The 20,324-nt window shown below is 35.1% G+C and overlaps 1 protein-coding gene and 1 long non-coding RNA gene across 3 annotated transcripts in view; one reads left to right on the top strand and one right to left on the bottom strand.

The window, feature by feature from the left end:
- The window catches only part of LOC138174398 (uncharacterized), a 115,986-nt gene that overhangs the window by 3,082 nt on the left and 92,580 nt on the right, over positions 1-20,324 (bottom strand). The gene's annotated exons all lie outside the window — the stretch shown is intronic.
- LOC138174397 (phospholipid scramblase 1-like) overlaps positions 1-20,324 on the top strand; it is a 57,937-nt gene that overhangs the window by 15,026 nt on the left and 22,587 nt on the right. For both annotated transcript variants that reach the window (XM_069104710.1, XM_069104709.1), the window contains 2 exons: positions 3,911-3,938; positions 7,042-7,083. In XM_069104710.1, coding sequence (XP_068960811.1) covers positions 3,926-3,938; positions 7,042-7,083 — 55 coding nt within the window. In that variant the 5' untranslated portion in view covers positions 3,911-3,925. The remainder of the gene's footprint in view (positions 1-3,910; positions 3,939-7,041; positions 7,084-20,324) is intronic.

Below are 20,324 nucleotides of genomic sequence, written 5' to 3'. Positions count from 1 at the left end.
TATCCACTCTCAGCCTGGAGCTGAGATGCTCAGGGGCAGTCTCTGACATCCATAGCACAAAAAAAAAATGTCAAACTTGAGGAATAGACTTCAAACAAATCATTATGTCATTCCTCCTACCTTAGATCTAACCTTATATAATAAAATATATGGATTCAATTTAATTCAAGGAAAATGGAGAGGAGATGTAACTCAACCCAGTGCAGTGGAGGTCTATTTCCTCATCTGTAAAATGGAGTTAATAGTAGCTACCTGTTTCAAAATGTTATGTGATCAGTGAGATGATATGTTAAGTGTTTTGCAGACCTTCAAGTGCTATATAAATGATGATGATGATCCATATTCTTACATGTATGCCTTTTGTCTCCTCAATACTATATATGTACGCATATATACATACATATATGCATGTGTTTATGTGTATACATATACACATGCATACGTATACACATACATATGTATCTTAAAATTCAGGGATGGTTTAATTTTTAAACCCTTAGCATAGTGTCTATCAAATAGTAAATGCTGAATAAAAATTTATTGTTCAAAATTTTGCCCTCTTTTCCCTTTTGTTTAGCAGATGAGTTGACTGAACTTTACTTCAATCTAAGTCAACGTTTGTGAATTTCTTCAGCTATTCTGTCTAGGCCTTAATCTCTCTGTGTCGTCCCAGGGACTGTCCATTCTGTTAAGGCTTAGCCATCTACTTGTGCGTTTGATCCTATCCATCCTCTCTAAGGGCCATATTCCATCATTCACCACCACTCATCCTCCTGTCTTCCATCTTCAATCTCTCTTCCACTGACTCTTTTCCTTCAGCTTATAAACCATATTTGGGTTCCTCTTCCCCTAGGTTTCCCTTCTCTTAATTAAACAAGTCCGATTTTTCCATCCCTTCTCTCTTTCTCTTGACAGCTACAATTCTTGAAATGATAGGTTGCTTTTCATATGTCTACTTCCTCAACCACTTACTCCTTAATGCCTTACAATCTGATGTCCATTCTCAGAAAAGTACTGAAACTGCCTTCTACATGGAGTCCACTAATCTCTTAAGTGACAGGTTCCAATGTGTAGACACACACACACATTTAATCATCTTCATTATGACTTTTTATAGCATTTGAAACTTTTGATCACTTCTTACATCTTACTAATTCTTGTCATCCTAATGCACTTTCTATCTTTTTAATGCTTTCTTTTATCTTCCCAATATCCTGCAACCCATTAAATGCAGGTGTCCCAGAAGGTTCTTTTCATTACTCACTTCCCTCTTGTAAGGCATGCTTCTGAATCTAAGCAGTCTTATCCACTTCTGTGATTCAACTGTCTATCACCTCTTTGTGGGTTTCCCATCAATTGAGGGAAGAATAGTTTTAATGTAGCTGCTGCCAATAGCTTGGATGAGGGCACTAACCTCTTTGATACCCTGAGGAGGCCTGAAGGCAACAGATAAAAGCAAGACAAGCCCAATCCTTTCAACTGCTATTCCTAAGCTTAACTCTTAGACTGTATCTCTAGAGCTGATTGTGCTGTTAAGTGAGAGAGAGAAAGAGAAGGAGGTGAGGCAGTTTCAGAATAAGGGTATCAATTAATTTCTGAGTCACAGCCACAGATTTTTTTTTTCTCCTTCTCTTCTATGCGTACCAGGGATGTAGGAGAATACTGCTTTCAGTACTGGCCCATGTGATTTCCTATGGTAAATTCATCCCAGCTTGTTGCTGTGATGGTGGGTGAACAATTTAAGTTGCTAGGTCCCACATTTTTACTTCTGCTACCTCATCTTTTCCATCCTCTTACTACTGCATCTGCTATTAGTGAACAAACCCTTCATTATGTCACTGGATAAAATACCTACAGTCCTTAGGCTCAGGGGCAGTCTCTGAAGTCCATAGTACAAAAAAAAATGCCAGACCTGAGGAACAGACTTCAAACAAATCATTTTGTCATTGCTCCTACCTTAGATCTCACCTTATGTAATAAAATATATGGATTCAATTTAATTCAAGGAAAATGGAGAGGAGATGTAACTAAACGCAGTGCAGTAGAGGTCTAGACAGTCCAAAAGAATTCCTAGAAGCAAATGCCATCGGTAGATAGGCAGATATCAGATGGGAAGAAGAATGTACCTGCACATATGATAAGGACCAGAGATGAAGCAAATGGATTTTGTTGTTGATTATGCTTTTTGGTTTTACTTTCTGGATGGCTGATTTCTCTCTATGGTGTTCTGCAATGAACATTCAAAGTATTCAGCTTAAGGAGGGGCCTTTATTTCTCTTTCCTATGCTGATAGTCAGTTAGATGTCCAACGGTAATTGCCCCTAGGCTCATTGGAAGTTCTACATTCAAAGTCCTTTTCATTTTTTCCCTCAATATATTTTTATTTAATTAATTTTTTTTCAATTACACATGAAAAACAATTTTCACATTCATTTTCCTTAAATTTTGAATTTCAAATTATTCCCTATCCATCCCTCCCTTCTCCCTTTCTTGTAAAGATAAACAATATGATATAGATCCTACATGTGAGGTCATACAAAACAAATTTCCATATTAGCCATATTGAAAAACAAAACAAACAAAAAAAATACCAAAACAAAAAAGAAAAATTAATTCTATAAAAGGCATGATTCTGTCTACATTCAGATTCTATCAGTTCTTCTTTTGAAAGTAGATAGCATTTTTCATCATGAAATCTTCAGAATTATCTTGGATCATCGTATTGCCCAGAATAGCTAAGTCATTCACAGTGGACCACTGTATAATATTGTTACTACTGTGTACGATGTTCTTCTGCTTCTGTTCAATTCACCTTACTTCAGTTCGTGTTAGTCTTGTCAGGCTTTTCTGAAACCTGCTTGTCAGTTCTTATAGGACAATAGTACTCTATCACAACCATACACCACAACTTGTTCAGACATTCCCCAATTGATGGGAATCCCCTCAATTTTTACCACCACAAAAAGATCAGCTCTAAATATTGTTGTACATATGAGTCTTTTTCTCTTTTCTTTGATCTCTAGGATACAGACCTAGCAGTGGTATTGCTGGTTCAAAGGGCATGCAGGATTTTTTATAGCCCTTTGGGCATTGTTCCAAACTGTTCATCAGAATGGTTGGATCAGTTCCAACACTACGAATGGAGTACATTAATGTGTCTATTTTTCCACATCCTCTCCAACATTTGTCATTTTCATTTTCTGTCCTATTAGCTAGTTTGATAGCCATGAAGTGGTAGGAGACAGACTTTGGGCAAGTCACTTACTACTCAGTGGACTTCAAATTCTGCATATTCAGAATGAGGGGATTGAACCAGATGGCCTCGGAGTAGCCTTCCTGCTCAATATTTATGATGCTAATCCTGCACTCATGATCTCTGCTTGCTTCCAAATTTTTTTTAAGCCTGGTAATTTTCAGTTCCTTGCATAAGGTGAGTAGTACTTTTTAGCACTTCAAACATTTTTAATTTCATTGATGTGAGCATTATGGCAACTAAGAAGTTACAGTCTACAACCGTAGATTTTGTTCAGGAGGGACTGTGGCCAAAATATTCATGAGTTTAAAACCAACCTAAGGAAGAACCTCTCTAAATTTGGCTGTTAGTTCTGAACAGACTCAGGTCCCATCAACTATACTTGTAGCTCTTGCAAATTAATACGACTTGTCAGAAATTGCTGGCACGGAATTTAAGATACCGGAGTCATTTCCATCTCACAGTATGACTCCAGAATCAGATTTGAGTGGATATCTCTGTTGTATATTAACGAAGAAACAATCTCTTAACAGAATTGATTTTTATTTCTCAACCTTCTATGACAACCTATGCTTCAAAAATAGGTTTAACTTGTGTACTTAAAAGCAAATAATTTTTGGACTTTAAAGTCTTACATGACAATTTTTTATCTTTTAGAACCAGTCAACAGCCATGAACGGGCAAGGTAAGTACTTATTTATCATGTAACTATTTAAAAGTTGTTTTTAATGAATATGTTATCTGCTTGTTTGATTTTCAAGATTATTAATGACAAATCCATAGCTTATTTTTTATTTATTTATTTTTTCTTTTTATTTTTTTTGGAGGGCAATTGGTGTTAAGTGACTTGCCCAAGGTCACACAGCTAATTTTTGTGTTAAGTGTCTGAGGATGGATTTGAACTCAGGTCCTCCTGACTCCCGGGCTGGTGCTCTATTCACTATGCCACCTGGTCTCCCCAGTAGTTTTTTTTTTTAGTAGATAAGATTATGTATTGTATCTGAGAACCCTAACTTCACTGAAGTCCATGGGAGGGGGAAGGTAAAGGAATAAGGAATTACATAGTGTCTACTTAGTTTTCAAGCACAGTGTTAAGTGCTTTACAAATATTAACTCATTTGATCCTTACGTCAGTAATGCAAGGTAGGTGCTGTTGTGCCCATCATAGGTGAGGAAACTGAGGCACATAGCTTAAGTGATTTCCTCAGCGTAATACAGTTAAGTTAGTAAATATCTGAGACTGGATTTGAATGCAGGCCCAGCACTCTATCTTCTGTACCACCTCGTTGAGGCTGAGGCTGTTACTTGCCCAGACTCTGTCTTGATAGATGGAGAAGAAATATAACTTATACCAGTTCAATCTGAGGCCTGATTAACGGATCATCTAGTCTTGGGTCTTCTTAAAAGTGGAACCTTAGCCAAGTCCCTTCCTCTCTTTGAGCCTCAGTTCTATCAAGGTTAAGGACTGAACTGGGTGACCTTTCTCATTCCTTCTGGTTCCCTTCTGCTATGGTGATTTGCTCTGTATGAACAACCTTTCTTGTCATGGTGGAGGAAGATCAGCTCACATTAATGGAAAAAAGACCTTCAGTTATGCAAAAAATATGTCCAGTTTTGGTCCAATAGGTTTTCCTCAAGTTTACATTCTGGTTTCTTTTAGCTCTTGTTGAAAGAGTCTGAGTATTACGAATTCTTCAATAATTAACTCATGAATTTGATTCATATAAGTTGATATTTAAATTCATCAACATGACCCTGCCCTCCCTACTCCAGACCCCCAAACATCACGTTTTTTCCTTAGAAGGTATGTCTTTTTGGTTCATTTTGACAGATTTTTTAAATCAGTCTTAATGTTTGTTCTACTTTATACAGTAGAAATAAGCAAAGTTTGAGGTATACCCCTCAATACAATTCTTACCTTATTAGATACACTACACTTGCTCCTGTGGATGGAATCTCAGCTTCTCCTCAAGCCTCTTCAGCACCATGAGAAAGTTAGATGCTTATTCTTCTTTTGTTTGTTTCATCTTTTAAATTTAATTTACAGAGTTGATTTAATGAGTTTTTAAGGTTGTTTACATAGGATTATTTTGTTTCATTGGCAAGCTATGTTCCTTTAAAAAAAACTTCCTAATTACATTTTTTAAAGGTTTATTCATTCAGCCAAAACCATCTTTTACACTATTGAACACCATGATTTAGATTAATAAATAAATAAAAACTTAGAAAAAATAGAGAGTTTTGTTGAGTTGTCCTTTATATTTGAAAGGATGGACTGCATTCTTTATTGCTGTTTTTGTTGCTATTTCACCTCTTTGTCTTATAGGGAAAGGAATAGGCCTGGCATTTAAGCACAGGCTTAGAATTTCATTGTCTCTTTTTTAGGTAAATTTCAACAGTGTTTAAACTGCTATTGCAAGACTGATCCTTCTAAATCAGAAAAGAAAAGGAAAATGTATGAGTATGAAATGTAAAGATTGGTGTTACAGAGGAACCACAGGCTAGAAAGTTTCAGATGGGAATCTGGAGGAAGATGGGCTGAGGTTTCTAAGTAACCACCTCTACCTAGTAGACATTGCTCCTGAAACAGATTCTACCATTATCACTATGAATAATACTTCTGAGCTACTGTGCAGTTTTCCTCTGCCTTTGTTCTTCTGACTGAAATCACAAATGGCTGAGTTCTATTGAGCTCCATATTCTTGGTGAGGTTATGGTGGTGAAGATAAACACTGCAAAGTTAGGGAACCTGAGCATGACTGACTCATTCTTTTCAGTTTCTATTATTTTTATTTTAAAAAAATGTAAATTTGTCTGGAGATGTTTATATCCTAGTCATTAGTAGCCCTTGAAGAAATGAATAGAAGAGAAGGTAACCAATGTTAATGATTTGAATTGAAAAGTAATGATCTTAATAGAAAAACACTGTAATTCTTTTTTTTTCCTAATGGTGAATTTCAATTTCAGTATTTATTTATGTTTTACAAGTAATATTGGTTTTACATAAGCAAATGAAATGTAAGATTAGATAATGTGTGTACAACCAGTGTTAATGATACAGGCCCTCCTTGCCCTCCAAAGAAGGTGTGTATGTGTGTGTGTGTGTGTGTATGTGTGTGTGAGAGAGAAAGATAGAGACAGAGAGGGGGTGGGGAGAGAGATTTTTTATAAACACAAATTATCCAAAGAACTATTTTTTTTGGTTTTTTTTGGAGGGCTATTGGGGTTAAGTGATTTGTCCAAGGCCACACAGCTAGGTTTTGTGTTTGAGGCCAGATTTGAACTCAGGTCCCCCCGACTCCAAGGCCAGTGCTCTATTCACTGTGCCACCTAGCCACCCCCACTATTTTTTTTAAGTAAAGAATTCACTTTTCTAGAAAGGCAATGTGACATAATGGATAGTTAGACTTGGGGTGAAGAAAGTCAGTGGTCAAATCTAACTTCTGACATTTCTTAGGAGTGAGATAATGGACAAATCATTTAGCCTCTCTGAGCTTCAGTCACCTATGTAAAATGATGTTATAGATGTCACAGATTCCAACCCACCATTTCTAACTATGTTGATTTTTACTTCTTGAGAGCTTACTCAGTCAAGAATTGAGTATGTACCCTCAGAAAATTGTGAACCTCAAATGCTTTATATAGGAAAGAGCTATAAGTAAGCAACTTTGAATCTAACTGAGCTAAATGTTTAAAGTAAATATGTTAAATGTTTTATGTTGCATATTGAATTTCCCAGATATTTGTCTTCAAGTCAAATAACAAATCAAACTTTTGATGTCTTATAGATGAACAGAATAAGTCTCCGTACACAACAGGAGCATTTCAAGGTAAAAAATCTCATCTGTGTCTTTGTCAAAAGTCATTGGGTTTTTGTTATTTATGGAACCTGAACAGAAGGTTGGATTAGAATTGTTAGAACATAAGCTCTTTCAAGGCAGAGATTGCTTTTATTTTATTTTTTTGTTTTTTCCTTCTCTCTATCCCCAGTGGCTTGTATTTAATGAGTACTAAATAAATATTTGTTAAATTGAATTAATACCTTGGGAGTAGAAAAAGCATGAAAACAATCTTCAAGATTGTCATATAGAAGAATGATTAAACTAGTTCTGGGAAGAACTTGAAATATTGAGTAGAAATTAGAGAAGATGTGTATTTAGCACAAGGTAAAATTTGGAAGTGACTAGTGTGTCTGAATTTAGAATGGACCCCTGTGGGAGGGAAATGATAGATTAGGATATTGAGGAGATTCCTGTTCAGGTATGGTCTGGTCTCTGACTTCTTAGCTTATCAAAATTGCAAATGGTACAGAATTGGGATTGAGTCAAGGATCCAAAAAAGAGACAAGAATTGTAGGTTGAATCTAAAAGATGAAATTGAAACCCTTATACTGAGGTTCAGAAAATTAACTTCAGATGTACATGATGGGGGACATCATGGCAACAGTTTGTCTGAAACAATAAAAAAGAGGTAGGGATATATAAGTGGACTACAGGTCCAAGCTTGAGTCATCAGCATATTGACAGGGAAAAAAAATGATCTTGGAATGATTTAGTAGAGGAAAAAGTAAGGGAATTGTGTCCTCTTTTCCTAAACATCATTCATGAACATCAATTCATAATGGGAGTATTGTATTCTGTTCAGGTATTACATTTTGGGAAAGATAATGAGAAACTGGAGGTCATTTAGAAGAGGGTAAACAGTATAGTGAATGGCTGAAGGAAGTGATGATATTTAATCTAGCAAAAAGGATAAAAATTGGTAGAGTAGTATATAATAGATACAATACAAATGTCTTTTTCACAAGGTATTATTGAATGTATAATATTGTGCATCAATACAGCTGCTTGAACTTAGTAATCATTTACTATCAAATCAATTAACTTTGATGGATAAAATATAATTTTTATATCTTATTATTCACTCTACCCACCTCACCCAGGAGAAATACTTTTATAATAAATGTTTAATCAACAAATCAAGTGAATAATCCAGTAAACATTAACTAGGTTCCTACTATGTGCCAGGCAAAAAAGACAATCCCTGCTCTCAAGGAACTTACAATCTAAAGGAATCAACACATTGACTATGATTGCAGATGTATGTCTTTTTCGGTATCTCGGGTCCATTATCTCTCTGTGAAGGGGTGGAATGCATGGTTTTTTTTTTTTCAGTCTTTTGAAGTCATAGTTGGTCATTTATTTGGTCAGAGTTCTGAGGTTTTTCAGAGTTGTGTCTGTTAATGTTATTTTTGTGATTGTTGTGATCAGCTCATACAAGTTTTTTTCTATATTTCTCTGAATCTGTCATATTCTTTATTCATTAGGCAACAAAAAAATTTCATTATATTTTTAGACCACAGTTTATTCAGCCATTCTTCAATTGTTTGGTACTCTCTTAGTTTATAGTTCTTTACTACCACAAAAAAAAATCCTTAAATGTTCTGATATATCCCTCTATGGAACATGCCTAAGTAAAATAGTATTGCTAAGTCAAAAGATACATTGTTATTATTTAAAAATTCTAAATCAGTCTTTGTTAAAGATATTGGTCGGTTGTTTCTTTGCTCTGGTTATCTCTCCCTAGTTTAGGGATGAACAAAATATTTGTTTCATTAAAAAAAAAAGTTGGATACTTTCTCTATTTTCCAAATTATGTATAAATGTAATAGAATTCACTTATAAATACATTTGAGACTAAGGTTTCTATTGCTGTTGGAGTTTATTTATGATTTATTGAAATTCTTATTCTGAAATTGAACTTTTAAATTCTTCACTTTGTATTTGTTAATCTAGGTTATTTTTATATTCCTTCAAATGAGAATGAGATTCATGAGAAACTCACTCCTCTGTTCCATACCTTCATATTTATTCTTCTGTTACACCCAAATTATGGGGGAATGTTGTTATTCTTTTCTTCCATAGTATATTCCTTTTCTCCTCCCTTTTCTTTACTCTGCTAAATCAAACAAAACAGCTTGAAACTCCACCCAAACTTAGGGTATATTATTATTTGTTCTCTTATTAGCTCTTGAAGATGAGGTTTTAAAGAGTTTGAACATCTCTTTTTCCTCTATTACAAAGTAAACATTTGACCATTTAACCTCTTCAAATTTCTCAAATGTTGTCACCTTTCTAGATGTATTGTATTCTATGTTTATGTTTCAAAGATTCTACCTAATCCTGGTTCTCTCAATAGAAATGTTTGAAAGACCTCTATTCTATTACCAATCCATTTTTTCCCCTTTGGGATTATACTCCATTTCATAGGATATACTTTTCTTTTTTGATTTTTGATATATCAAAAACACAGTTTTCTTCTCTTTTTCTTTGATCAGAAAACACTGGATTCAGGTTATCAAATTGCCGGAAATATTCAATTTGAGGTTGCTTAAAGGTGACCAATTGATTTTTTTAATACTTTGTTCTCTGTGTTTAATGAAACTGGGCATTTTTCTTTTATGATTTTTTAATATGTAGCATCTAGTGGTTTCTTGTTGCTGGTTGGTTGGTTAAGTTTCAGGGGATCAGATGATTTTTCCATGAGCTGTCTATGGCATCTTTTTCATGTCAGTTTTTTTTTCCTGATAGTAAATTTTTCATTTGTTCTTCTAACCTTTCATATTGTCTTTTTTTTTTTAAAGCAATCGGGGTTAAGTAACTTGCCCAAGGTTACACAGCCAGTTATTTCTGGGTGTGGTGCTGAGTCCAGATTTGATCAAGGTCATCCCGACACTGGAGCCGGTGCTCTTACTCGCTGAGCCACCTGGCCGCCCCCTTTCATATTGTTTTGGCTTTGTTATAATATTTCTTGTTGCCTCATTTAATTGTTGAGTTTTATTGGTTGCATTTTATTTTTCAGACATCAACCACTTGGATAACAGTTGCTAAGTTTTTGGTTCATCTGTTTATGCTTGTTTTAAGTGACTTAATTTAAAGTGTTGTTCCATGTTTTAACTATTCTGTCACTTTTTTCCATCTATTCTTAGAAACTTTGTAATCACTTTCCCCCAAAAAAAATTCTAGTTATGATTATGTCAGAGTTATCTTCTTCCTCTGAGATATTAAGATTATTTTAATCCATATTATGTATTTAGTGATTAAAGTTTTGTTTTATTTTGTTTTTCTCATGACCATACTTTCAATTCTTGGGTTCAGGTTTTGTTCCAGAGGCAGGATTTTTCCATTCTTAACTGATGTTTTGGTTACACCTCAATTTGCCCTGTTAGTAGTCTAGGCATAGGGCAATCACACAGTTAAGGTTGGAAAAAGCTTCAGGAGCCATCTAGTAACACACACACCCCTTATTTTATAAGGAAATTATCACCTAGAGAGATTATTTGCTTAAGTAGTCACACAGGTGCAGGGTGAGAGGTTGCCTGGGCCCAAGCCCTGTCTTCTTCTGTAGTCTTAATCAAAGATTCTAGCTCTGGAGGTATTCATCTTCCATTTCTTCTTGGGTTTCCCCAAATGATCAGATAGGTATTATTAAGGAAAACTGCCCCCAATAGCAGCAGAATATGAACAGTCAGCTTTCAAAAGAAGAAATCAAAGCTCTCTATAGTCATATAAAAATTGTGTAAATCACTATTGATTAAAGAAATTAAAATTAAAACAACTCTTAAGTACCACCTCACACCTAACAGATTGGCTAATAGTATAAAAAAGGAAAATTACTAATGTTAGAGTAGACGTGGGAACATTGGGACACACTAACGCATTGTTGGTGGTGTTGGGAACTGATCCAGCCATTCTGGAGAGCAATTTGGAACTATGCCCAAATAACTATAAAAGGGTGACTATAAAACTTTGACCCAGCAATACCATTACTGTTCTGTATCTCAAAGAGATCAGTTAAATTTTAAAAAGGAAATGGACCTATTCATGCAAAAAAATATTTAAAGCAGATCTTTTTGTAATAACAAAAATGTTGAAAATGGAAGAGTTGTTCATCAGTTGGGGAATGGCAGGACAAGTTGTGGTTTATGTTTATGACAGAATACTATTTTGCTGTAAGAAATAAAAAGCTTGATGCTTTCAGGAAAACCTGGAAAAATGCACACCAACTAATACAGAGTGTTCACAGTAACAGCAACATTGTAAGACAATCAGCTGTGAATGGCGAGCTGTTTTCAACAATAGAATGATCTAAGAATTCCAAGGGACTTTATGATGAAAAATGCTATCCACCTCCAGTAAAAGAACTGATGGAGTCTGAATATAGATCAAACATACATCTTTCTTTATTTTTCTTATTTCCCCCCTATCTTTTCTTTCATAACATAACCAATATGGAGATATGTTTGTTTGGGGTTTTTTTTTGCTTTTTGGAGGGCAATTGGGGTTATGTGACTTGCCCAAGATCACATGGCTAGTTTTGTGTGTGTGTGTGTTAAGTGTCTGAGGCCATATCTGAACCCAGGTCCTCCTGACTCCAGGGCCTGCCCTATTCACTGCACCACCTAGCCACCTGTAGCGGCAAGCACCCCAAGCGTCCTCAGGGTTTGAAGCTACCACAGGTTCTTGGATCTGCTTTGTTAAAGGAAAGCAACTCAAAATGGGTTAACAAGCTTACTTTAATCAGTCAGACATATATCGTTTACCTTGTTCAGGAGAAAAGGTCAGCACCCTGAACCTCAAAGTATACAGGCATAATTATCAAGACAGAAACATCAAGTAGACAGATTTCCAAACTGTCCAACCATTACATCCATACCCAGTCAACATCTGGGTTTCCACATTCTGGGTTTTTCAAAGCCAGGGGACTCTCAACAACGGCTTCCCAGAATTCAGATCAAATCACAGAACACTTCTCAAAGTGAGTCCCAAACCAAAGTTACACATCAGGGCTTATATAGCCTTCTCCTGGCTCAGAGAATGTAACAACCTTATTGACTCACTGGCCAATCAAGAAGTATCTACTGAAAAACAAGCCTCCCCCACCCAAGGCTTCAGGTGCACATTAGCCTAGGGGCAGGGAAGATCTTTAAAATTTACACCACCCCTGGAGATATGTTTTGCATGATTACAAATGTATAACCTATATCACATTGTTTACCTTCTCAATAAGAGGGGAGGAAGAGAATTTGGAACTCAAAATAAAAAAAAAAACATTAAAATTGTTTTTACATGCTATTGGAAAAAAAATAAAGAAAAATATATGTGGGCATCTAGGTGGCACAATGGATAGAGTAGAGGGCCTGGAGTCAAGAGGACCAAAGTTCAAATCCGGCCTCGGACACTTATTAGCTATGTGACCCTGGGCAAGTCACTTGATCCTTCTTGCCTCAGTTTTCTCATCTATAAAATGAGCTGGAAAAGGAAATGGCAAACAGCTCTTAATATCTTTGCCAAGGAAACCTCAAATGGGTTCACAATCAGATATGAGTGAACAATAATAACACTTCAATGTGTGACCTACAGGGATACTTAAGTATGCTTTAATGGTTTGCTTTGAGATTGATGCCGCTGCTTTATGGAATAGAGGAGTTCAGTGACACTTCTCCTTGATTTTAGAATTTCATTTGGCTTTACTTCTTCATTGTTAATAATAATCATTCCTTATGGGGATTTGGGTCTACCTATATCTTGGTAGATGACCATCTTAATTAATAAGAGCTGCCATCAAGTATTCTATCATCTGGAATGGGAATTAGACTTGTTCCATTTGGACCCAGAATACAAAACCAGGTACAAGTAGTAGAAGCCACAAAGAGGGGAATTCAGGTTTGATGTAATAAAGAAAAGATTCTTGAAAAAAAAATTGGCCGTTATATTCACTTGTATTCAACTCTGTGACCCCATAGAATATACCACAGATACCAGCCACAGATACCTCACTGTCTCCCAAAGTCTGCTAAACTCATATTCATTGCTTCCATGACACTATGTCAACCTCTGCTGTCCCTTTTTCTTTTTGCTTTTAAGCTTTCCCAACATCAGGGTCTTTCCCAATGGATCCTGTCTTCTCAATAGGTGGCCAAAGTATTTAAGCTTCAGCTTTAGTATTTGACATTCCATTGAATAATCTGAATGGATTTCTCCAAGTATTGACTGATTTGATCTTACTGTCCAGGGGACTTTTAGAAGTCTTCTCCAGCACCACTATTCAAACATTTCAATTCGTTCAGCTTCCCTTATATTGTTGATACTTCTCTTGATAGCTTTTGATTCATTCAGCATGACATTTTGCATGGTATACTCTGTATGTAAGTTAAATAAATAAGATGTCATTATATAGTCTTTTTGTATTCCTTTTCTTATATTAAAACAAAAAATTAGGACTATCTAAATGTGGAATGTACTTCCCAGATGGCTGTAAGCTCCCCCTCATTGAAGGCCTTTAAGCAAAAACTGGATAGACATTTATTGGGTTATTATAATGATTTTTTTCTGGCTATACATTGTACTAGATGGCCTCTAAAGTGTTAAGATTTTTCTTTCTAATATTAGATGATTTTGGAGGGAAAGGTAATATCCTTATAAAAGTGAATAAAAGGAAATTGTTTGTTGATGATGCAATATAATAATGACTCATTGTAAAAGTATTAATGGTTTTTGCAGACTACATGGTCTGTGTAGATTTTTGTGTGAATTGTTACCATTTTGACATGGATGTGAAAATTATATTGGAAGAGGAGAGGTAAAAAAAATAATAGTAAGCTTGCATTTAGGAAGTTTAAATTTTAGAGACAATCTAAGCTTGTTTTCATAAGAAACCATCATTTTGAGTAAAAAAGTGAAAAAAAAAATAAGCCCCTCTTTCAGGTGAGTGGAGTTTGAGTTAAGCATGTCACTGTTACTAGTTTTTCTTTCTCCTCAAGAATTGATTAATTTAGGCTATACCAATTAGGACATTCAAAGTTCAGAGTTATGATGAACAAACTATTCATCCAATCTTCAAAAGATTGTCGGGAACCAGAAAGAACTGTTGGAAATGGATGAGTGAAAAACTGTCCTGCTCTTTCACAAGGGGAAAGGAGGAAAATTCTACAAGTCATAGGCACTCAAAGTTCCCTTTAGGTGCTACAAAATTCTAGTAATGGTTGTTAAGTGATAACTTGTGAACCTTACAAAGGAACACAATTATTTATTACAGACCCATACTAGATAATTGGGAATTAGACTGTGTGTTCATTAAGATGTGGGGCTGGTTTGGGGTTTTGTCCTTCTTTGTCTCCCCAGTACTTAAAGTGTTTAAAAAGTGCTTGTGGACTGAGCTTGTAAGAGAGGATCCTGCCCAATACACCTTGTTTTCTTTTTGCCAAGGTTATTAGTTAAGGTGAATGCTAAAGATCTCTTATTATCCCATGCTAAAAGAATAACTAGAGTGAGAATTAGGGATGGGGGGAAGACTAGTAAGGTTTGGTAGATTTGAACAATTTAAGTAACTTTGCCCAAAGAAAGGTGATCAATGGGTTATTGTCAGACTAGAATTTGTTCTCTTGTAGTATCCTGTGAGGCTTGCTTCTTGTTTAATTGAACTTTTTTTAATCAATGATTTGAATAAAAATTATGTGTGTATGCATGTATATGTACATGCATACACACATATAATGCTTATTAAATTCATGAAGAACACAGAGCTGAGAGCTAATATAACAAATAACACATTTGGAATATGAAAAGATTTTAATGGATAAAATGTAATAAGATTTCATTCAATTAAAAAAAAAGTGCCAGATATAAGATGGGGGAGGGGACCATGAAAAATACTTGAATGGTTTAATACCCTGAAAGCTCAATATGAATTAATGATAGGATGTGGTCAACCAAAAACAACACAAAAACAAGCAAACAAAACACTAATTGACTTTTAGGGTTTGGTGTTAGATCGAGAGTATTCAAAAAGAGAATTTGGAGATATTATGCACAGTTTCCTGTGCTACAAAATTGGAGAGAGACTATCAAATACTAAAGCATATCCAGAAGAGGGTAATTAATAAAGTGAGAGAACTCAAAGCCAGTTGGAGGAATTGGGATTGTTTGGTCTGCAGAAGAGAAGACATGATTTTCCATATTCAGATATTTGAAAGACAGTCATGGGCAAGAATTTTAGAGCAAGAAAAACCACTAGGAATTATTATTGTTAATTATTATTAAATTAATCCCTTTTGGAAAATGAGGAAACTGAGGCCAAGTGAGATTAAAATGACCTGTCCATGTTTTTTGATCTTTGTAAGTAGCTGACCTGGGAACAGAATAACAGAATGCAGATCTTTGAAGTCCTATTCCAGTATGTTTTTTCTTTATATCACACTACCCTAATCTGCTTAGATCCAAAGGAGAGAATGAGGACCAATGAATGGAAGTTATGGAAAGGTAGATTTCAACTTACTGTAGCATCTAAGGATCCCAGAACTAGAGTGAAAGAGGCCATCTACTATAATCCTGTTATATACCAGACTTGACTCTGGCCAGTCAAATTGTTCAGGTTTAGGATTGAAATGAAATGAGACACTAATCAGCCATCTCAAAGTTTAGAAAAGGGAGCTTACTTAATCAATAGTATGGAAAGGATCTTAGGTAGTGATTCAATTGGATGCAACTTTCCTGTCTGTGTTGGCCATATTGACCCTGCCAGTCAGAAAAGAACAAATCATCTGACTCCTCCCATGCTGAATTTTATGCCAAAGCAACAATGAAGTGGCCCTATCCTTAGACCCCTGACCAGTTAGGTCTCAAAAACATCTTCTCTCCTTTTTCTTTCTTTCTTTTTTTTTTTTTGAAGGGGGGGAAGGAAACTCAGTCTACCCAATTTGTAAGCAACTCTGACTACATCCTTTCACTTTACAGTTGAGAAAAATGAGGTTCAGAGAGATTGTGATTTCTCCAAAATCATACAAGTAGTAAAAGAGAGGCAGGATTTGAATCCAGTTCCTCTGACACCACATATTCTATTCTTTTCACTGTACCATATTTGAAGAAACTTCTTAACCAATAGAACTGCGCAATAGGAGCATGCTTCAAATTAGAACTAGGCTAGGTAATGGTTTATTGGAATACTCCAGAACTAATTCATGTTTCAGGCAAGGATTAGATTGTATGACCTCACAGAACTTCTATCATTATATAAACAATAGATGTTTAGCCTCCAGAGGAGCATGCTTAGGGAGGGATACATTACAGGGATCTTTAGATAGCTGAAGGGTTACCATGTGCAAGAGAGATTACTTAGTTCTTGAAGGAAGAACTAGGACTGCTGAATGGAATTTACCGAGAAGATAATATTTGAATTAAGTATAAGAAAAAAAAAACATCCTAACATTTGAGTAGCACCCAAATTGGAATGAACTCTCTTATGATGTTGTTTTTAGCAGATACTCTTATGATCACCTGATCAGAATGTCGTACTAAAAATGGATGAATTTGTTCAAAAGTTAGACTAAACAAGCTCTCTCCAAGTGTATAATCATCACTACTAAAGCCAACACCTAAAAGAGTTTAGTCTGTTAACTAAACACCTTTTGTACTTAATTGGGTGGGATGACCTGGTGCATCCTTTTTCTTAGGTTATCCTAGAGAGAGTCAGATCCAACTTCAGTTGACAACTGATTGTATCTGAAGTTCTTAAATCAAATTCAGAATCTACTACTATGATCTCAGCCACTCCCAGAGCAATAGGCCTGCTTTCTGATTTCCACTAAGCAATTATGTCTAGTTAGGAGGTTCCTGGTTCACTGCCTGGATTGAAAATTTCAGGGTCACACCTGGGGCTGACTTTTGTGCCTTGCATTTAAGGGAAGTGTGTCAATTAAACACTACACCTTAATTCTTAGAGAATAGGTACATGAATTTCTAAGAGTCTCTGACTAATCCCCATGACATAATCAAGATTATTATATACCTAACCAAGTACAATTACATCACATGGTCTGAGATCCCATAAAAAAATCAACTGTTTCTATTGCTCAAGTCCATAAGCAAATTCACTTGAGAATATAGCATACAAAAGAGAAGATCTTTTTTCTGTCCTTCAAAATCATTTCCCTTAATAAGACTCATATTTCAGTTCTCTCAGCCATTAACCTCTTTTTATACAAAAGTTTATACTTCTCAATCTGGGGTCCATGAACTTTAAAGAGGATTGATAATTATACTTAAATATAATTACTTTTCATTGGAATCCAATACATTTAGTTTTCTACATTTACAAACATTCTGATCAGGGGTTTGTAGGCTTCCTTAGACTGACAAAAAAAATAAGACAGGAAAAGGTTAAGAACTCTTGTTTTAAAAGTTTCCTCAGTTGCAAGTGACATAGTCATAATACTTTTAATGTGTGCCTTTGTTTAATGAGAAAGGATGAGGTGGGGCTTGAAATGCCTTTTTAAAATGTCCAATAAAACTTTATCCATTGGGAATGCTCAGGGAATATTCCATTCTAGATAGCTAAGGCTTTGCCTCTAAGCATAAAAAACAAAATATTAAACTGTTTTGTGTAGAGGCTTTTCTAAATTGTCGGAAACACCTCCCTGCCTACTTGAACAGATTAAATGATCATCCACGTAATATTTATGAAGCCTGACATATAGTAAGCACTTAATATTGAATGATGAATTACAGTTCTCATTAGAAATGACAACCATTATACTGTGCTATGATGCATTAAACCCCTCAGGGACCATTGGGATATATAAAGTTATTGATTCTAAATGGTCCCAGACTACTGTGCTTTTGGAGACTTTTTGTCCATGCTTTCTGTAGTTTCCCAGCAGAACCTTTGCCATAAATCATCACTTTCCTTAATATCTATATGCATTTCTCTAACTCAGTCCATTAGACATTAAAAGTTTATTATGTATATAGCAGTGTGTTATATAATAAAGATTACAAAAATTTTTAAATGAACTTCTTAATATGCAGCAAGGTTGGCATGGAGATAAATAGACCTGCTAAAGCTATTTGTAAAATAAGAAGAAATCAACTTTAATTGTGACCTGAGATGTTTGCCAATGAGAAAAATATGTGAGCTTTAATGAATAAGCTTTGTGACTTAATCTGACCCTTTATTGATTTTCCAGTAATGAGGAATAGCATAGTAGTATCAATTACTAGGGAATGTAGTGAAAACTCTTAGTGCCCCAGTCATTTCTTTGAATTTGCATTTAGAAACACACTTACTCTGTGGATGATTTTCGTGTTCCCAAAGCATTCTTCATTAATTTCACATTTCATGGTATTAAATAATTACTTGATTAAAAGAATGGAAGCTGGGGCAGTCAGGTAGCACAGTGAGTGAGAGCACCAGCCCCAGAGTTGGGATGACCTGGGATCAAATCTGGGCTCAGATACTTAGCACCACACCCAGAAATAACTGGCCGTGTAACCTTGAGCAAGTTACTTAACCCCAATTGCTTTTTAAAAAAATGGAAGCCAAAGTAGCTGGACATGGACAATGCTTGTACATGGGAAAAACTGTTCCCTCAGGGGATAAGTGAATAAAGGATATGAACTGACAGCAAAAGAAAAAATATGGGCTATCAACAATCAAGAAAAATACTCATGATATGTAATATCATTTTTTGTTTCATTTTCAGTCATGTCTGACTCTTTGTGACCTCATTTGGGGTTTTCTTGCAAAGGTACTGGAATGTTTTGCCATTTTCTTCTCCAGCTCATTTTTACATATGAGGAAGCTGAGACAAACAGAATTAAGTGTCTTGCCCAGGGTGACACAGCTAGTAAGTGTCTGAGGTTAGATTGGAACTCAGGAAGATGAGTCTTTCTGACTTCAGGACCAATACTTGATCCATTGTGCCACATAACTGCCATGTACCCTACATTATAATAAGAGAAATGCAGAATAAAATAACTTTATGGTTCTACTTATACCTATCAGATTGCTGGATGACCAAAAAAATGGAAATTGATAATTGCTGGATGTACTATTGGAAGACAAGCACATTGATACATTATGGGTGAACTGTGAATTTATCTGGCCATTTTGGAAAGCAATTTTTAACTATCCCCAAAGACATTAAATTTGACTAATTATGTCAATACTAGACATGTAAAGAGAAAGAATCCACATACACACAAACATTTAAAACATCACTTTTTGTTAGAGCAAAGAAATGGAAACAAACTGGGTACGAATCAATTATGGTATGGCTGAATAAATTAAGATTTAATGTAATGTGACATTATTTTGCTGTTAGAAATTTTGAAGGTAATATATCCATAGAAACATGGGAGAAATATTGAAATGAACAGATTCAAAATAAAATTAGTAGAACAGAATGACTGCAATATTAGAAAACAACTGTAAAGAATTTCAGAATTATGATCAGTGCAATGACAAATCAAGTCTTTGGAAGACAGATGAATTATATTTCTCATTCCCATGGTAAAGAAGTGATGGACAAGAAGTAGGGAGGAGCAATAATTTTTCATATGTAGGCAATGTTTAGTTTATTTTGCTCAAGTAAACTTATTTGTTACAAAGGAGAGGTTTTATTTGGGACAGAGGGAGATGTATGCCAGGGGAGAGTAAAAGGAGTGATAGTGATACCAATTTAAAAAAAAAAGAAAAAAGTGTCAGTGAAGTATTTTTAAAAATTCAAAGAACTGGAAAAAAAACTAGAAAATAATATGACTGGAACTAGGTATAGTTCAACATCTTATACCATATACCAAGAAAATGGGTATGTGATTTACACATAAAGGGTGATTCCATAAGCAAATTAAGAGAGCATGGAAGAGTTTAACTGTCAGATCTATGGATAAGGAAAGAATTTAAGACCAAGCAAGTTATAGAGATCATTACACAATTTAATGGACCATTGTGATTATATAAAATTAAAAGGTTTTGCACAAACAAAACCAATGTGGCCAAAATTAGAAGGAAAACAAAAAAAAATACAAAGGCCTATTTCCTAATATATAGAAAACTAAGTCAAATTTATAAGAATAAATGTTATTCAACTGATAAATGGTTAAAGGATATGAAGAGGCCATTTTCAGACAAAGAATTAAAAAATATCAAGTCATATAAAAATGCTCTAAATCAGTACTGAATAGAGAAATAAAAATTAAAACAACTTTGAGGTACCACTTCATGCATATCAGAT

The sequence above is a fragment of the Petaurus breviceps genome, unplaced genomic scaffold, assembly GCF_028583685.1.
Source record: "Petaurus breviceps papuanus isolate PSGF00001 unplaced genomic scaffold, PetGlider_PUasm1.0 688, whole genome shotgun sequence".
NCBI lineage: Eukaryota > Metazoa > Chordata > Mammalia > Diprotodontia > Petauridae > Petaurus > Petaurus breviceps.
Note: the sequence above shows the minus strand (reverse complement) of the source record. Positions and strands in the feature narration are given on the sequence as shown.